Consider the following 17271-nt stretch of genomic DNA (forward strand, 5'->3'; position numbering starts at 1 on the left):
AATATTTTAATAGATCATTTTAATCTAGATGTTCATAATTGAACATGAATAAATATTTTATATTTAATACAGTTGGTCCTCCAAGCCAGAGAGGGCGGTAGTGGTGTCCGGCTGCACGGGACCGGAGGGAGAGGAGTGGCCGAGACGTGGATCTGTCGCCTAGCCGGCGTGAGGAGTAGCTGGTTAGCTAACTAGCTAGATGGTGCTTCGCTTTTGCGGTACGCGGAACAGAGATCGGAGAAGCCAATAGCTAACGTTCAGATAGTTAGTTAGTTAGTTAGAGTAGATCCTGTGAGTTGCCAACATGGCGCTGTACGAATATGTCACTCGGGACCAACTGTCGGGCTTCGACAAGTACAAGGTAACGTGAAGAGAAAGACTGCTCATCTAGCTAGCGGTTAGCATGCTAACCTGGTTAGCTAACGAGTGTTTTTGGCGTTCAGTTACACCACCATCATTATCGGCCGCTGAACATTCTGGGAAATGTCCTTTTAATTTCGCTACGGTCAGCTCATATGGCTGGGGTCATATTGTAACTGGAATAGACTAACCGGTTGTGTATTAATGGATCTGACCGATAAGCGACCTGTCAACATTGGCTAACGTAACGTTCCCTAGTGACATTACGTACTTGAGGAAAATAGGAATGTTTCTCAACTCATACCTGTACCTATGTTTGTTCACTATTAACTAGTTAACCAGTTAACCAGCGAACTAACCAGCTAGTTAACCCGCTAACTAGTTACTCTATGTCGTGAATTCGAAAGCACCCGTTAGTGGGCTTGATATGCACAGCGGGTACAATATATTCTCCATTCAGGCTGTAAAGACTTAACCTCCTTAATTATGTTTAGTGGCGGGAAAGAACGGGGGGAAATATACGTCCTTTCTTTATAAAACACAATTTCCCACCAGAATGCTACTTCCTGATTAGCCAAGTAGCTGCAGCCCGATATGACGACCGGAGGATGGGTTATTGGGCAGATTTGTTGCCACTGAAGGACGTTTTGCGTGGCGATATTGATAACTAATATTGATAACCATCTAGATGTCACCTTGATTCATAGCCTTCATATAGTCTACTACTCAATGGGGAGAGCATGAACGGCAACACCGGGACGCAGTGCCCTTCGCTCCTGCTTGAAAAGCACGACTGTCCGGCAACGGCGTGGGAAGTAGCTACCTGATGGTAGTAGCTAAGAGTAGGGTGACAGTAAGCACGCATGCAATGTATGAAGCAACAGTACACCCATCATAACTACTTTAAATCAAAAATAAACTATCTTCAATTTCATAACTGAAAATGTCAAATTATTTGCGTAAAACAAACAGTGAAATACTGACTCTGGCTTAAAAACATTATTCCAAACTCTCGCAGTACAGCGGTCAAAAAAGGAAGACCGACCCCTGCTCCCCCGGGCCGAACCCTCGGCGCCCCACTGTATGGGAACCACTGGTCTAACCTATGGCAGAGCGCTTTCGACACTGGCCACTCCTTTACACACTCCTTTCCTTTCGACACACCCACTCGCTCATACTCTGGTGGCGAAGGACATCACTGCTCCTTAATGTGTATCCATATTCAGTTTTGATATCCACCGGCGTCATTGGTGTAGGGTTACCTGGACATTTCGGGCTGGTCATGGAACTATGAAAATGGGCGGGGTCTCCCCGCTTAGCTTGATGGGATATGTAGTGATTTTGCCAACACAGCCAGAGATATGTATACAGTCTTGTTCCCTTAATCTTCTATCAACTGACAATCATATTTGTTGATTTAAATCAGACTTTATTCATATAATGAGTAATCCAGGAATGTCACAAGTTATTTGACATGATAAAATGGCAACTCTACGGATTGCAATGACTACAATGAATGGCTATATTACTTCCTGACACTAAGGGTCCCTGGAGTTCCTCCTTCTCACCACTCTATATCGAGGAGGAGTTGTTTTCATAACTGGTCATGGGATTTGCTAGCAACAACATTTAGTCACCATCAGTCTGAAAACTTGTATTGAATACAACCAGACCTTTTCCTAATTGGTGTTGCTCAGAGCAGCGTGAATATGGATGTGCCAATTCATTCCAGTTTAAGTAGTAAGAGCAACACAAGTTAGGAAAAAGTTAGTGGTTGTATTCAATAAGATGTATGAATTTCAGCGGCCGCAATTGTACAGAACAAACATAGGTACAGGTAGGAGTTGAGAAACCTTCCTATTTTCCTCAAGTACGTGATGTCACTATTCCAAAGCTATTACAGAGAACAAGTACATTTTTTCGCTTCTCAAAATGTTTTTTAAATGTTGTCCTATACTTCTTGTTGACAAAATTCCTGCTAATATTAGGTTTTTGAGCTAGTGCCCAATTGACCCCTTGAAGGAGAGCTCTCTTTTTTCTGATTCTCCCAGAATGCACCGTGCGACCTATTGACGATGCACTTTCACAATGGCCGTAATTACTATTCCAATGAAGTTTCCCATCTCCACAAAAGTACAGTGTCTTCAGAAAGTATTCATACCCCTTGACTTTTTCCACATTTTGTTGTCACTGCCTGAATTCAAAACAGATTAAATAGATCATTTTTTCTCACCCATCTACACACAACACCCTATAATGACAACACCCCATTATTTTTGCAAATGTATTGAAAATGAAGCAGCTGTGAGTCTGAGTAAGTGTCTAAGAGCTTTGCACACCTATATTGTACAATATTTGCCCATTATTTTCAAAATTCTTCAAACTGTCAAATTGGTTGTTGATCATTGCTAGACAACCTTTTTCAAGTCTTGCTTTAGATTTCAAAGCATATTTAAGTAAACTGTAATTCGGCCACTCAGGAACATTCACTGTCTAGGTAAGCAACTCCAGTGTAGATTTGGCCTTGTGTTTTAGGTTATTGTCCTGCTGAAAGGTGAATTGATCTCCCAGTGTCTGGTTTAAAGCAGACTGAACCATTTGTTTTTGACTTTGCTTAGCTTTTATTTATTTTTAATCCTGAAAAACTCCCCAGTCCTTAACAATTACAAGCATACCCATAACATGATGCAGCCACCACTATGTTTGGAAATATGGAGAGTGGTACTCAGTAATGCATTGGATTTGCCCCAAACATAACACTTTGTATTCAGGACAAAAATTGAATTGCTTTGCCACATATTTTGCAGTATTACTTTAGTTTCTTGTTGCAAACAGGATGCATATTTTTTCATCCTATAATGGCTTCCTTCTATTCACACTATCAATTATGTTAGTATTGCTATTCTGTACAGGCTTCTGTCTTTTCACTCTGTCATTTAGGTTAGTATTGTGGAGTAACTACAATGTTGTTGATCCATCCTCAGTTTTCTCTCATCACAGCCATTAAACTCTGTAACTGTTTTAAAGTCACCATCGGCCTTATGGTAAAATCCCTGAGCGTTTTCCTTCCTGTCCAAAGTGTAATTAATAACTTCACCATGCCCAAAGGGATATTCAATGTCTGCTTTAAAAATGTTTACCCATTTACCAATAGGTGCCTTTTGCGAGGCATTGTAAAACCTCCCAGGTCTTTGTGGGTGAATCTGTGTTTGAAATTCACTTCTCGCCTGAGGGACATAACAGATGGTTGTATGTGTTGGTACAGAGATTAGGTAGTTATTCAAAAATCATGTTACGCTATTATTGCACACAGTGAGTCCATGCAACTTATTATGTGACTTCTTAATTAAAGCACATTTTTACTCCTGAACTTATTTAGACTTGCCATAACAAAGTGGTTGACAACTTATTGACTCAAGACATTTCAGCTTTTCATTTTTCATGAATTTAACATTTAGAAAAAACATTTCACCTTTGACATGATGGGGTACTGTGTGTAGGCAAGTTACAAAAAAATGTCAATTTAATCCATTTCGAATTCAGACTGTAACACAACAAAATGTGTTAAGTTCCGGGGTGTGGCTCCTTTCTGAAGGCTCTCTATATCATAACAGCAGCTGCCACTGAGACTTTCTATTGGACAAATTCGGGTAGGCCTTTCCCTGTTTCCTTCAGTTTGCCTTCTTATTTAAGATGTTTTTTTAAAAACAGAATCTGCGTAAGGAATATGCCCCAGAGCTCTCTGGGTTGGGTATGAGGAGGGAGACAGCAGTGTAGATGGGGTAAGGAATATGCCCCAGAGCTCTCTGGGTTGGGTATGAGGAGGGAGACAGCAGTGTAGATGGGGTAAGGAATATGCCCCAGAGCTCTCTGGGTTGGGTATGAGGAGGGAGACAGCAGTGTAGATGGGGTAAGGAATATGCCCCAGAGCTCTGGGTTGGCTATGAGGAGGGAGACAGCAGTGTAGATGGGGTAAGGAATATGCCCCAGAGCTCTCTGGGTTGGCTATGAGGAGGGAGACAGCAGTGTAGATGGGGTAAGGAATATGCCCCAGAGCTCTCTGGGTTGGGTATGAGGAGGGAGACAGCAGTGTAGATGGGGTGTAATCATTAGTCCAAACAGGAGTATCTATTGGACAAAATCAGGTATGTTCCTCCTCGTTTGGTTCCTGTTGAAAACACCTTGGTGTTGGTGATTGATGTAGCCAACGTTAACTAGCCAGCTAGCTGTCAGTGGCAACGCTGAACATCCAGCTGTCCAAATAAATACTGTTGATCGGTTACTGACAGGTCTGGTTTATGAGGGGAACAACTCTGTAAGATAGTGTTGTCTGGTTTATGAGGGGAACAACTCTGTAAGATAGTGTTGTCTGGTTTATGAGGGGAACAACTCTGTAAGATAGTGTTGTCTAGTTTGTGCATGGGGTCCAAAGTCACTCTCTTGTTGTGCCAGGGAGAGAGGGAGTGACAGGGATGGTGATAGAATGGAGAGAAGAAGCCCGATCTGATCTCTCACTGAGGCTCTCACCCCCGATCTGTGTGTGTCTGTATTGTATATGCACACCTGCCTGTGCATATACAGTCGAAGTCGGAAGTTTACATACACCTTAGCCAAATACATTTAAACTCAGTTTTTCACAATTCCTGACATTTAATCCAAGTAAAAATGAGTTAGGATCACCATTTTATTTTAAGTAAGTGAAATGTCAAAATAATAGTAGAGTTCTTTATTTCAGCTTGTATTTCTGTCATAGCATTCCCAGTAGGAGTTGACATACACTTAATTAGTATTTGGTAGCATTGCCTTTAAATTGTTTAACTTGGATCAAACATTTTGGGGAGCCTTCCACAAGCTTCCCACAATAAGTTGGGTGAATTTTGGCCCATTCCTCCTGACAGAGCAGGTGTAACTGAGTCAGGTTTGTAGGCCTCCTTCCTTTCACATGCTTTGTGATCCTTAAGCCATCTTGCCACAACTTTGGAAGTATACTTGGGGTTATTGTCCATTTGGAAGACCCATTTGCGACCAAGCTTTAACTTCCTGACTGATGTCTTGAGATGTTGCTTCAATATATCCACATAATTTTCATACCTCATGATGCCATCTATTTTGTGAAGTGCACCAGTCCCTCCTGCAGCAAAGCACCCCCACAACATGATGCTGCCATCCCCGTGCTTCACGGTTGGGATGGTGTTCTTCGGCTTTCAAGCCTCCCCCTTTTTCCTCCAAAAACAATGGTCATTATAGCCAAACAGTTCTATTTTTGTTTCATCAGACCAGAGGACGTTTCTTCAAAAAATACGATCTTTGTCCCCATGTGCAGTTGCAAACCATAGTCTGGCTTTTTTTTATTGCGGTTTTGGAGCAGTGGCTTCTGCCTTGCTGAGCGGCTTTTCAGGTTATGTCAATATAGGAGTCATTTTACTGTGGATATAGATACTTTTGTACCTGTTTCCTTCAGCATCTTCACAAGGTAACCGGAAGGTTGCAAGTTCAAACCCCCGAGCTGACAAGGTACAAATCTGTCGTTCTGCCCCTGAACAGGCAGTTAACCCATTGTTCCTAGGCCGTCATTGAAAATAAGAATTAGTTCTTAACTGACTTGCCTAGTTAAATAAAGGTAAAAAAAAAATAAAGGTCCTTTGCTGTTATTCTGGGATTGATTTGCACTTTTCGCACTAAAGTGCGTTCATTTCAAGGAGACAGAACGAGCCTCCTTCCTGAGCGGTACGACGGCTGCGTGGTCCCATGGTGTTTATACTTGCCTACTATTGTTTGTATAGATGAACGTGGGACCTTCAGGTGTTTGGAAATGCTCCCAAGGATGAACCAGACTTGTGGAGGTCTACAATTGTTTTTCTGAGGCCTTGGCTGATTTCTTTTGATTTTCAAATGATGTCAAGCAAAGAGGCACTGAGTTTGAAGGTAGGCCTTGAAATACATCCACAGGTACACATCCAATTGACTCAAGTGATGTCAATTAGCCTATCAGAAGCTTCTAAAGCCATGACACCATTTTCTGCAATTTTCCAAGCTGTTTAAAGGCACAGTCAACTTAGTGTATGTAAACTTCTGACTAGAGGTCGACCGATTAATCGGAATGGCCGATTAATTAGGGCCGATTTCAAGTTTTCATAACAATCGGAAATCTGCATTTTTGGACACTGATTTGGCCGATGTTATTTTTTTACACACCTTTATTTAACACGGCAAGTCAGTTAATTAAGAACACATTCTTATTTTCAATGACGGCCTAGGAACGGTGGGCTAACTGCCTCGTTCAGGGCAGCAGAACGACATATTTTCACCTTGTCAGCTCGGGGGATCCAATCTTGCAACCTTACAGTTAACTAGTCCAATGCTATAACCACCTGCCTCTCGTTGCACTCCACAAGGAGTCAGCCTGTTATGCGAATGCAGTAAGCCACGGTAAGTTGCTAGCTAGAATTAAACTTACCTTATAAAAAAACAATCAATCAATCAAACATAATCACTAGTTAACTACACATGGTTGATGATATTACTAGTTTATCTAGCGTGTCCTGCGTTGCATATAATCTGACTGAGCATACAAGTATCTAAGTATCTTTGCATTATTTAAACTAAATTGAACACGTTTCATTATTTATTTGAGGCTAAATTGATTTTATTGATGTATTATATTAAGTTCAAATAAGTGTTCATTCAGTATTGTTGTAATTTTCATTATTATCGGCGTTGAAAAATCGGTATCGGTCGACCTCTACTTCTGACCCACTGGAGCAATCTGTCTGTAAACAAGTGTTGGAAAAATTACTTGTGTCATGCACAAAGTAGATGTCCTAACCAACTTGCCAAAACTATAGTTTGTTAACAAGAAATGTGTAGAGTGGTTGAAAAACGAGTTTTAATGACTCCCTTCTCTCCGCTCCTCACTTTCTCTCTTCTTCTCTCCTCTCTTCAGTACAGTGCGGTGGATTCCAACCCCCTGTCAGTCTACGTCATGCACCCCTTCTGGAACTCTGTAGTCAAGGTGAGCGCACACACGCACACACCACACACACCCCACACCCACACACCACACACACACACACACACACAGGTTATTGTGACTATGACTACAGTGTGTGTGTGTATTATGATAATGAGGTCTGTCTGCATCATTAATGAGGTTTGCTGAGATACAATAACCTTGACCCTTTCTCTACCACTACCCTTCTCTCAATTTAAAGGGCTTTATTGGCATTGGAAACACATGTTTACATCTCCAAAGCAAATGGAATAGACAATAAACTGAAGGGAAATGAACAATGGAAGCATTAGTGAACACTAACAAAAGTTTTCAAAGAACATACACATTTCAAATGTTATATTATTGGCTATTTACACTGTTGTAACAATGTGCAAGTGTTTGTAATATGGAAGGTGAAATTAAATAAACAGAAATATAGGTTGTATTTACAGTGTTGGTGCTCCACTGGTTACCCTTTTGTCATGGCAACAGGTCACATCTTGCTGCTGTGTTGGCAAACTGTGGTATTTCACCCAGTAGATATGGGAGTTTATCAGTGTTTAATTTGTTTTCATATTATTTGTGGATCTGTGAAATCTGAGGGAAATATGCGTCTCTAATATGGTCATACATTTGGCAGGAGGTTAGGAAGTGCAGCTCAGTTTCTACCTCATGTTGAAGGCAGTGTGTACATAAGCAGACCTGGCTCTCGAGAGGACAGGCTATGGCACTTTTGTTTGTCCCATTTTGTGAATTTTTGGTTGGTGAGTTGACCCCAGACCTCACAACCATAAAGGACAATGGGTTAGATAACTGATGTATTTTTAGCCAGATCCTAATTTGGACGTTGAGTTTTATGTTCCTTTTGATGGCATAGTAGGCCCTTGCCTTGTCTCAACGTTCACAGCCTTGTGGAAGGTCTGGGGGAGTATCTCGCTGGTCTGGGCGTGGTGTTTATTGATCTGTTGCTCCTATGTGAAGTGTTGGGACTGCGTTTGAGAGCGATATCCTTTAGAGTCCGGGCCAATGTGGGCACTGCTGCCTTGTATAGGTGGACCTGGTCATAGAGGCTGTTCAGGTCCAGGGTGGAGTGGTGGGCCTGGTCATAGAGGCTGTTCAGGTCCAGGGTGGAGTGGTGGGCCAGGAAAACATTTGGTTTTGAGGCACAGTCATGGGAAATACTTGCGTTTACCCGCTGTATGGTAGCAGGATGGAAGTCTTTTCTTGGTAGCAGGGTGGAGATAACCACTTCTGCATTGGGGAAAGTAGAAGAAACTTTTTCAATCACTCCCTTCAGTGCTGTGGTCACCCTTTCCTGCTGTGCTCTCAGGTGGTTTGTGCCTGTGTGTATTATTACGTGGTTGGGTGACCCTAGTTGGTCCTCAGACAGAAGGTCTAGGGCGCACTGTGTTTGGTAGAAACGTTTTTCAGTCTGTCCATGCCTCTACCCCCCCCCCCCCCCTCTCTCCATCGCTCTCTCTCTCTCTCCATCGCTCTCTCTCTCCATCGCTCTCTCTCTCCATCGCTCTCTCTCTCCATCGCTCTCTCTCTCCATCGCTCTCTCTCTCCATCGCTCTCTCTCTCCATCGCTCTCTCTCTCCATCGCTCTCTCTCTCCATCGCTCTCTCTCTCCATCGCTCTCTCTCTCCATCGCTCTCTCTCTCCATCGCTCTCTCTCTCCATCGCTCTCTCTCTCCATCGCTCTCTCTCTCCATCGCTCTCTCTCTCCATCTCTCTCTCTCTCCATCGCTCTCTCTCTCCATCGCTCTCTCTCTCCATCGCTCTCTCTCTCCATCGCTCTCTCTCTCCATCGCTCTCTCTCTCCATCGCTCTCTCTCTCCATCGCTCTCCTCTCTCCATCGCTCTCTCTCTCCATCGCTCTCTCTCCATCGCTCTCTCTCTCCATCGCTCTCTCTCTCCATCGCTCTCTCTCTCCATCGCTCTCTCTCTCTCCCATCGCTCTCTCTCTCCATCGCTCTCTCTCTCCATCGCTCTCTCTCTCCATCGCTCTCTCTCTCCATCCCTCTCTCTCTCCATCTCTCTCTCTCTCTCCTTCTCTCTCCGCTCTACTCTCTCATCCCTCTCTCTCCATCGCTCCCTCTCCCTATCCTTCTCTCTCTCTCCATCCGCTCTCCTCTCTCCATCGCTCTCTCTCTCCATCGCTCTCTCTCTCCATCGATCTTCTCTCTCATCGATCTCTCTCCATTCGCTCTCTCTCTCCATCGCTCTCTCTCTCCATCGCTCGATCTCTCTCCATCGCTCTCTCCTCTCTCCATCGCATCTCTCTCTCTCTCTCCAATCGCTCTCTCCTCTCCATCGCTCTCTCTCTCTCTCCATCGCTCTCTCTCTCTCCATCGCTCTCTCTCTCTCCATCGCGCTCTCTCTCTCTCCATCGCTCTCTCTCTTCCATCGCGCTCCTCTCTCTCTCCATCGCTCTCTCTCTCTCCATCGCTCTCTCTCTCTCCATCGCGCTCCTCTCTCTCCATCGCCGCTCTCTCTCTCTCTCCATCGCGCTCTCTCTCTCTCCAGGCTCTCTCTCTCTCCCTCGCGCTCTCTCTCTCTCTCCATCGCGCGCTCTCTCTCTCTCCATCGCGCGCTCTCTCTCTCTCCATCGCGCTCTCTCTCTCTCCATCGCGCTCTCTCTCTCTCCATCGCGCTCTCTCTTCATCCCGCGCATCCTCTCTCCATCGCGCGCTCTCTCTCCATCGCGCTCTCTCTCTCTCCATCGCGCTCTCTCTCTCTCCATCGCGCTCTCTCTCTCTCCATCGCGCTCTCTCTCTCTCCATCGCGCTCTCTCTCTCTCCATCGCGCTCTCTCTCTCTCCATCGCGCTCTCTCTCTCTCCATCGCGCTCTCTCTCTCTCCATCGCGCTCTCTCTCTCTCCATCGCGCTCTCTCTCTCTCCATCGCGCTCTCTCTCTCTCCATCGCGCTCTCTCTCTCTCCATCGCGCTCTCTCTCTCCTCCATCGCGCTCTCTCTCCCTCCATCGCGCTCTCTCTCTCCCTCCATCGCGCTCTCTCTCTCTCCCTCCATCGCGCTCTCTCTCTCCCTCCATCGCGCTCTCTCTCTCCCTCCATCGCGCTCTCTCTCTCCCTCCATCGCGCTCTCTCTCTCTCCCTCCATCGCGCTCTCTCTCTCTCCCTCCATCGCGCTCTCTCTCTCTCCCTCCATCGCGCTCTCTCTCTCTCCCTCCATCGCGCTCTCTCTCTCTCCCTCCATCGCGCTCTCTCTCTCTCCCTCCATCGCGCTCTCTCTCTCTCCTCCATCGCGCTCTCTCTCTCTCCCTCCATCGCGCTCTCTCTCTCTCCCTCCATCGCGCTCTCTCTCTCTCCCTCCATCGCGCTCTCTCTCTCTCCCTCCATCGCGCTCTCTCTCTCTCCCTCCATCGCGCTCTCTCTCTCTCCCTCCATCGCGCTCTCTCTCTCTCCCTCCATCGCGCTCTCTCTCTCTCCCTCCATCGCGCTCTCTCTCTCTCCCTCCATCGCGCTCTCTCTCTCTCCCTCCATCGCGCTCTCTCTCTCTCCCTCCATCGCGCTCTCTCTCTCTCCCTCCATCGCGCTCTCTCTCTCTCTCCTCCATCGCGCTCTCTCTCTCTCCCTCCATCGCGCTCTCTCTCTCTCCCTCATCGCGCTCTCTCTCTCTCCTCCATCGCGCTCTCTCTCTCTCTCCATCGCGCTCTCTCTCTCTCTCTCCATCGCGCTCTCTCTCTCTCTCTCTCTCCTACTCGCTCTCTCTCTCTCTCTCTCCATCGCTCTCTCTCTCCATCGCTCTCTCTCCTCTCTCTCCCATCGCTCTCTCTCTCTCTCTCTCCATCGCTCTCTCTCTCTCTCTCTCCATCGCTCTCTCTCTCTCTCTCTCCATCGCTCTCTCTCTCTCTCTCTCCATCGCTCTCTCTCTCTCTCTTCCATCGCTCTCTCTCTCTCTCTCTCCATCGCTCTCTCTCTCTCTCTCTCCATCGCTCTCTCTCTCTCTCTCTCCATCGCTCTCTCTCTCTCTCTCTCCATCGCTCTCTCTCTCTCTCTCTCCATCGCTCTCTCTCTCTCTCTCTCCATCGCTCTCCTCTCTCTCTCTCTCTCCATCGCTCTCTCTCTCTCTCTCTCCATCGCTCTCTCTCTCTCTCCATCGCTCTCTCTCTCTCTCTCTCTCTCCATCGCTCTCTCTCTCTCTCTCTCTCTCCATCGCTCTCTCTCCATCGCTCCTCTCTCTCCTCTCTCTCCATCGCTCTCTCTCCTCTCTCTCTCTCTCCATCGCTCTCTCTCTCTCTCTCTCTCTCTCTCTCCATCGCTCTCTCTCTCTCTCTCTCTCTCTCTCTCATCGCTCTCTCTCTCGTCTCTCCATCACTCTCCTCTCTCTTCTCTCTTCTCTCTCTTCTCCATCGCGCTCCTCTCTCTTTCCATCCCTCTCCCTCTACTTTCTCCCCCCCTCTCTCTCTCTTTCCAGGTGATGCCAGATGGTTAGCTCCTAACCTCATCACCTTCAATGGTTTCATGTTCCTGGTCTTCAACTTCCTCATGCTGTCCTTCTACGACTACCACTTTGATGCATCCGGTATGCCGCCCGCCGTGTGTTTGTGTGGTGCAGGTTGTGTGTGGGTGTGGTGCAGGTTGTGTGTGGGTGTGGTGCAGGTCTTGGGTGTGTGTGTGTGTGGTGCAGGTCTTGGGTGTGTGTGTGTGGTGCAGGTCTTGGGTGTGTGTGTGTGGTGCAGGTCTTGGGTGTGTGTGTGTGGTGCAGGTCTTGGGTGTGTGTGTGTGGTGCAGGTCTTGTGTGTGTGTTGTGTGTGGTGCAGGTCTTGTGTGTGGTGCAGGTCTTGTGTGTGTGTGGTGCAGGTCTTGTGTGTGTGTGATGCAGGTCTTGGGTGTGTGTGTGTGGTGCAGGTCTTGGGTGTGGTGCAGGTCTTGGGTGTGTGTGTGTGGTGCAGGTCTTGGGTGTGGTGCAGGTCTTGGGTGTGGTGCAGGTCTTGTGTGTGTGTGGTGCAGGTCTTGGGTGTGTGTGTGTGGTGCAGGTCTTGGGTGTGTGTGTGTGGTGCAGGTCTTGGGTGTGTGTGTGTGGTGCATGTCTTGGGTGTGTGTGTGTGTGTGTGTGTGTGTGGTGCAGGTCTTGGGTGGGTTGTGTGTGTGTGTGTGGTGCAGGTCTTGGGTGTGTGTGTGGTGCAGGTCTTGGGTGTGTGTGTGGTGCAGGTCTTGGGTGTGTGTGTGGTGCAGGTCTTGGGTGTGTGTGTGGTGCAGGTCTTGGGTGTGTGTGTGGTGCAGGTCTTGTGTGTGTGGTGCAGGTCTTGTGTGTGTGGTGCAGGTCTTGTGTGTGTGTGTGTGGTGCAGGTTTTGTGTGTGTGTGTGTGGTGCAGGTTTTGTGTGTGTGTGTGTGGTGCAGGTTTTGTGTGTGTGTGTGTGTGTGGTGCAAGTCGTGTGTGTGTGTGTGTGTGGTGCAGGTCTTGTGTGTGGTGCAGGTCGTGTGTGTGTGTGTGTGGTGCAGGTCGTGTGTGTGTGTGTGGTGCAGGTCTTGGGTGTGTGTGTGTGTGTGTGTGTGTGTGTGTGGTGCAGGTCTTGGGTGTGTGTGTGTGTGTGTGGTGCAGGTCTTGGGTGTGTGTGTGTGTGGTGCAGGTCTTGGGTGTGTGTGTGTGTGGTGCAGGTCTTGGGTGTGTGTGTGTGTGTGTGTGTGTGTGTGTGTGTGTGTGGTGCAGGTCTTGGGTGTGTGTGTGTGTGTGTGTGGTGCAGGTCTTGGGTGTGTGTGTGTGTGGTGCATGTCTTGGGTGTGTGTGTGTGTGGTGCAGGTCTTGGGTGTGGGTGGGTGGGTGTGTGTGGTGCAGGTCTTGGGTGTGGGTGGGGTGCAGGGTGTGGGTGGGTGTGTGTGGTGCAGGTCTTGGGTGTGTGTGTGGTGCAGGTCTTGGGTGTGTGTGGTGCAGGTCTTGGGTGTGTGTGTGGTGCAGGTCTTGGGTGTGTGTGGTGCAGGTTGTGGGTGGGTGTGTGTGTGTGTGTGTGTGTGTGTGTGTGGTGCAAGTTGTTTGTGTTATGTGTTATGACCCTTTGGTCATGAAGGAAACAAGTTCCAGTGACTTCACACACCTACACACACACACAACCTGCACCACACCCACACAACCTGCACCACACACACACAACCTGCACCACACACACACAACCTGCACCACACCCACACACACACAACCTGTACCACACACACCCTCAAATGACTCATGAAAGGTCTTGATGCAACAATGGACTTACAGCCTTATACACTTTATATACATACGTACACAGGCAAGTATGTGGACACCCCTTCAAATTAGTGGATTTGTCTATTTCAGCCACACCCATTGCTGACCGGTGTATAAAATAGAGCACAGTGCCATGCAATCTCCATAGCCAAACACTGACAGCAGAATAGCCTGAAGAGCTCAGTGACTTTCAATGATGCCACCTTTCTAACAAGTCAGTTCATCAAATTTGCTGCCCCATTCAACTGTAAGTGTTGTTATTGTGAAGTGGAGCAACAACGGCTCAGCCGTGAAGTGGTAGGCCACACAAGCTCACAGAACGGGACCCGCCAGGTGCTGAAGTACATAGCACTTAAAAAATCACTCACTACCGAGATCCAAACTGCTTCTGGAAACAATGCCAACACAATAACTCTTTGTTGGGAGCTTCATGAAATGGGTTTCCATGTCCGAACAGCAGCACACAAGCCTAAGATCACCATGTGCAATGCAAGGCGTTGGCTGGAGTGGTGTGAAGCTCCCCGCCATTGGACTCTGGAGCAGTGGAAGCCCGTTCTCTGGAGTGATGATTAATGGTCTGTTTTCATGGTTCGGCCCTTCGTTCCAGAGAAGGGAAATCTTAACATTTACATTCTAGATTATTCGTTGTGGCAACAGTTCGGGGAAGACCCTTTCCTGTTTCAGCATGACAATGCCCCTGTGCACAAAGCGAGGTCCATACAGAAACTATTTGTTGAGAGCGGTGTGGAAGTACTTGACTGGTCTGCACAGAGCCCTGACCTCAACCCCATCAAACACCTTTGGGATGAATTGGAACGCCGACTGCAAGCCAGGCCTGATCGGCCAACATCAGTGCCCGACCTCACTAATGCTCTTGTGGCTGAATGGAAGCAAGTCCCTGCAGCAATGATACAACATCTAGTGGAATGCCTTCCCAGAACACTGGAGGCTGTTATAGCAGCAAAGAGGGGACCAACTCCATATTAAAGCCTTCCCAGAAGAGTGGAGGCTGTTATAGCAGCAAAGGGGGGACCAACTCCATTTTAAAGTCTTCCCAGAAGAGTGGAGGGAGGCTGTTATAGCAGCAAAGAGGGGACCAACCCTATATTAAAGCCTTCCCAGAAGAGTGGAGGCTGTTATAGCAGCAAAGGGGGGACCAACTCCATTTTAAAGTCTTCCCAGAAGAGTGGAGGGAGGCTGTTATAGCAGCAAAGGGGGGACCAACTGCCCATGATTTTAGAATGAGATGTTCTAGCAGGTGTCCACATACTTTTGGTCATGCAGTGTATGTAGACTTATGTTTGCACAAAATAACTGATTTCAGTGTGTGTGTGTGTTGTGTGTTAGCTGAAGGATACACTCATGTGCCAAGCTGGGTTTGGGTCGCTGCAGGACTTTTCAACTTCCTGGCGTATACACTGGGTGAGTACTGCTGTGTGTGTGTACGCTATGTAAGTTCTCTCATTGGCGTCACATGAAAAACTGTAACAAACGTGTAATTGAGTTGGCCATATGATACCTGTTTTCAGTTCATGGACATCATCGAGGCAACAGAGGTTTTTAGAGCGGGAGTGTTCTTCATCTTAACTATTTAGCCTTCAGAAAATATTCACACCACTTTTTCCACATTTTGTTGTGTTTCAACCTGGACCTAATTGACATTTGTTTGTCACTGGCCTACACACAGTACATGTCAAAGTGCCATAAAAAAATCCCCCTCAAATTAATTCAAATTAAAAAGCTGAAATGTCTTGATCCATTAAGTATTCAACCCCTTTGTTTTGTAAAGCCTAAATAAGTTCATGAGTACATATGTGCTTAACAAGTCACATAATAAGTTGCATAGACTCACTCTGTGTGCAATAATAGTGTTTAACATCATTTTTTTAAATGAATACCTCATCTCTGTACCCCACACATACAACTATCTGTAATGTCCCACAGGCGAGCAGTGAATTTCGATCACAGATTCAACCACAAAGACCAGGGAGGTTTTAATAATAGGATCTATGTGACTCAACGTTCCATGGCGTACAGTAAGATGTTGGCAGAATAGATGGATGCAGTTCAATACATGATTCATATAATACACCAATACATTTCTTGGTAGGACAAAATATCAGGTTGTAAATCACAGCTGGGCTGGTATGTTGTTTGCTGCCTCCATTCAGGATCCACTGTTTCCGTGTTCAACGACTCTGGACAAAAACGGACGACTGTTACTAAGACTGGGAATGTCAATACAATCAACCTAGCAATGATCACAAGTCAGTCATAGCATGGCTAATAGGCTAGCATATCTACTTATGTAGGTCTTTTTGTAGCAAGATGAAAACACGGAGCCTAACTAGCTAGCTGCTGGGAGGATGTCATTGGAGGACTGGGTGAGTAACCAACTTTTCCTCTCGTATTGTCTTTTGTGGCTGCAGCTAGAAATGCAGGTGTCATTTAGTTAGCTAGCAAGAAATGTGAATCACTTTGCTAGCTAGCTGTGCTGAACTTGAACGACTGTTATCCACAGTTAGCTTATCTCATAGTTGTCAATCAAATGTATTTGGCATCGATCAAATGGGCAGGCAGGCAAGTTCCCATTCAGTTGTCAAAACGTGGGTTGGGATAGAAGCATGCAGGTACCCTAGTGGTTAGAGCGTTGAGCCAGAAACCGAAAGTTGGCTAGATCGAATCCCTGAGCATACACTCACACCTGTGTTAACGAGAGAATCACTGACATGATGTCAGCTGGTCCTTTTGTGGCAGGGCTGAAATGCAGTGGAAATGTTTCAGTTCATTTGCATGGCAAAGAGGGACTTTGCGATTTATCTGATCACTCTACATAACATTCTGGAATATATGCAAATTGCCATCATACAAACTGAGGCAGCAGACTTTGTGAAAATTAATATTTGTGTCATTCTCAACTTTTGGCCTCGACTGTAGACTAGTTTACGTGCTGCTGTGTGCGATTTGTTGCTAACGTTTCTTTGCTACCTGCCAACTTTACGGTTTTTACTTTTTAATTAGCGATGATATTTTTAGTTTTTCCCTCACTCTACTTTTTTCATTCAACTTTTTCACTCCGGACGCTTTATCTGGCCGTGGTTCGTCAGGACCTCCACCTTCTAATTGCAGTTGCTGTACTCATACTATACAGGAGAACGATCGCCTTATCATGATTTGTTTCGTCAAAGTTCATGAACTTATCACTGCTGAAGTGGGGAATGCTGCTTTTTAGTTAGCTTTGCGACATTATCAAAAATAAATTTAGGATTGTTCTAGGATGATTGAGCAACAGTGAGGGCTCTTTGATACTGCACGGTAGTGTCTTTCCAAGCTAGTCGGAAGACTTCCAGTTTGGTGTGGCGCCATTTACGTTCCAATTTTCTGGAAGCTTGCTTCAGAGCTCGGGTATTTTCTGTATACCAGGGAGCTAGTTTCTTATGACAAATGTGTTTAGTTTTTAGGGGCGCGACTGCATCTAGGGTATTGCGCAAGGTTAAATTGAGTTCCTCAGTTAAGTGGTTAACTGATTTTCGTACTCTGACATCCTTGGGTAGGTGAAGAGTCTGGATGTCTGGAAGGACATCTAGGAATCTTTGGGTTGTCTGAGAATTTATAGTACGGCTTTGATGCTCCTTGGTTGGGGCCTGAGCAGATTATTTGTTGCGATTGCAAACTTAATAAAGTGGTGGTCCAATTATGAGGAAAAACA

The 17271-nt window shown here is 46.4% G+C and overlaps 1 protein-coding gene across 2 annotated transcripts in view; it reads left to right on the top strand.

The window, feature by feature from the left end:
* The first annotated feature begins 134 nt into the window (after positions 1-134).
* Positions 135-17271, top strand: part of selenoi (selenoprotein I) — a 54751-nt gene continuing 37614 nt past the window's right edge. Inside the window, exons 1-4 of one of the 2 annotated variants that reach the window (XM_031836716.1) lie at positions 135-361; positions 7304-7386; positions 11802-11899; positions 14910-14984. In XM_031836716.1, coding sequence (XP_031692576.1) covers positions 305-361; positions 7304-7386; positions 11802-11899; positions 14910-14984 — 313 coding nt within the window. In that variant the 5' untranslated portion in view covers positions 135-304. Of the gene's footprint in view, positions 362-7303; positions 7387-11791; positions 11900-14909; positions 14985-17271 lie in introns of both variants that reach the window. The other variant, XR_004211827.1, reaches the window with a different exon arrangement.

This window comes from Oncorhynchus kisutch, linkage group LG12 (genome assembly GCF_002021735.2).
Source record: "Oncorhynchus kisutch isolate 150728-3 linkage group LG12, Okis_V2, whole genome shotgun sequence".
Taxonomy (NCBI): Eukaryota; Metazoa; Chordata; class Actinopteri; order Salmoniformes; family Salmonidae; genus Oncorhynchus; species Oncorhynchus kisutch.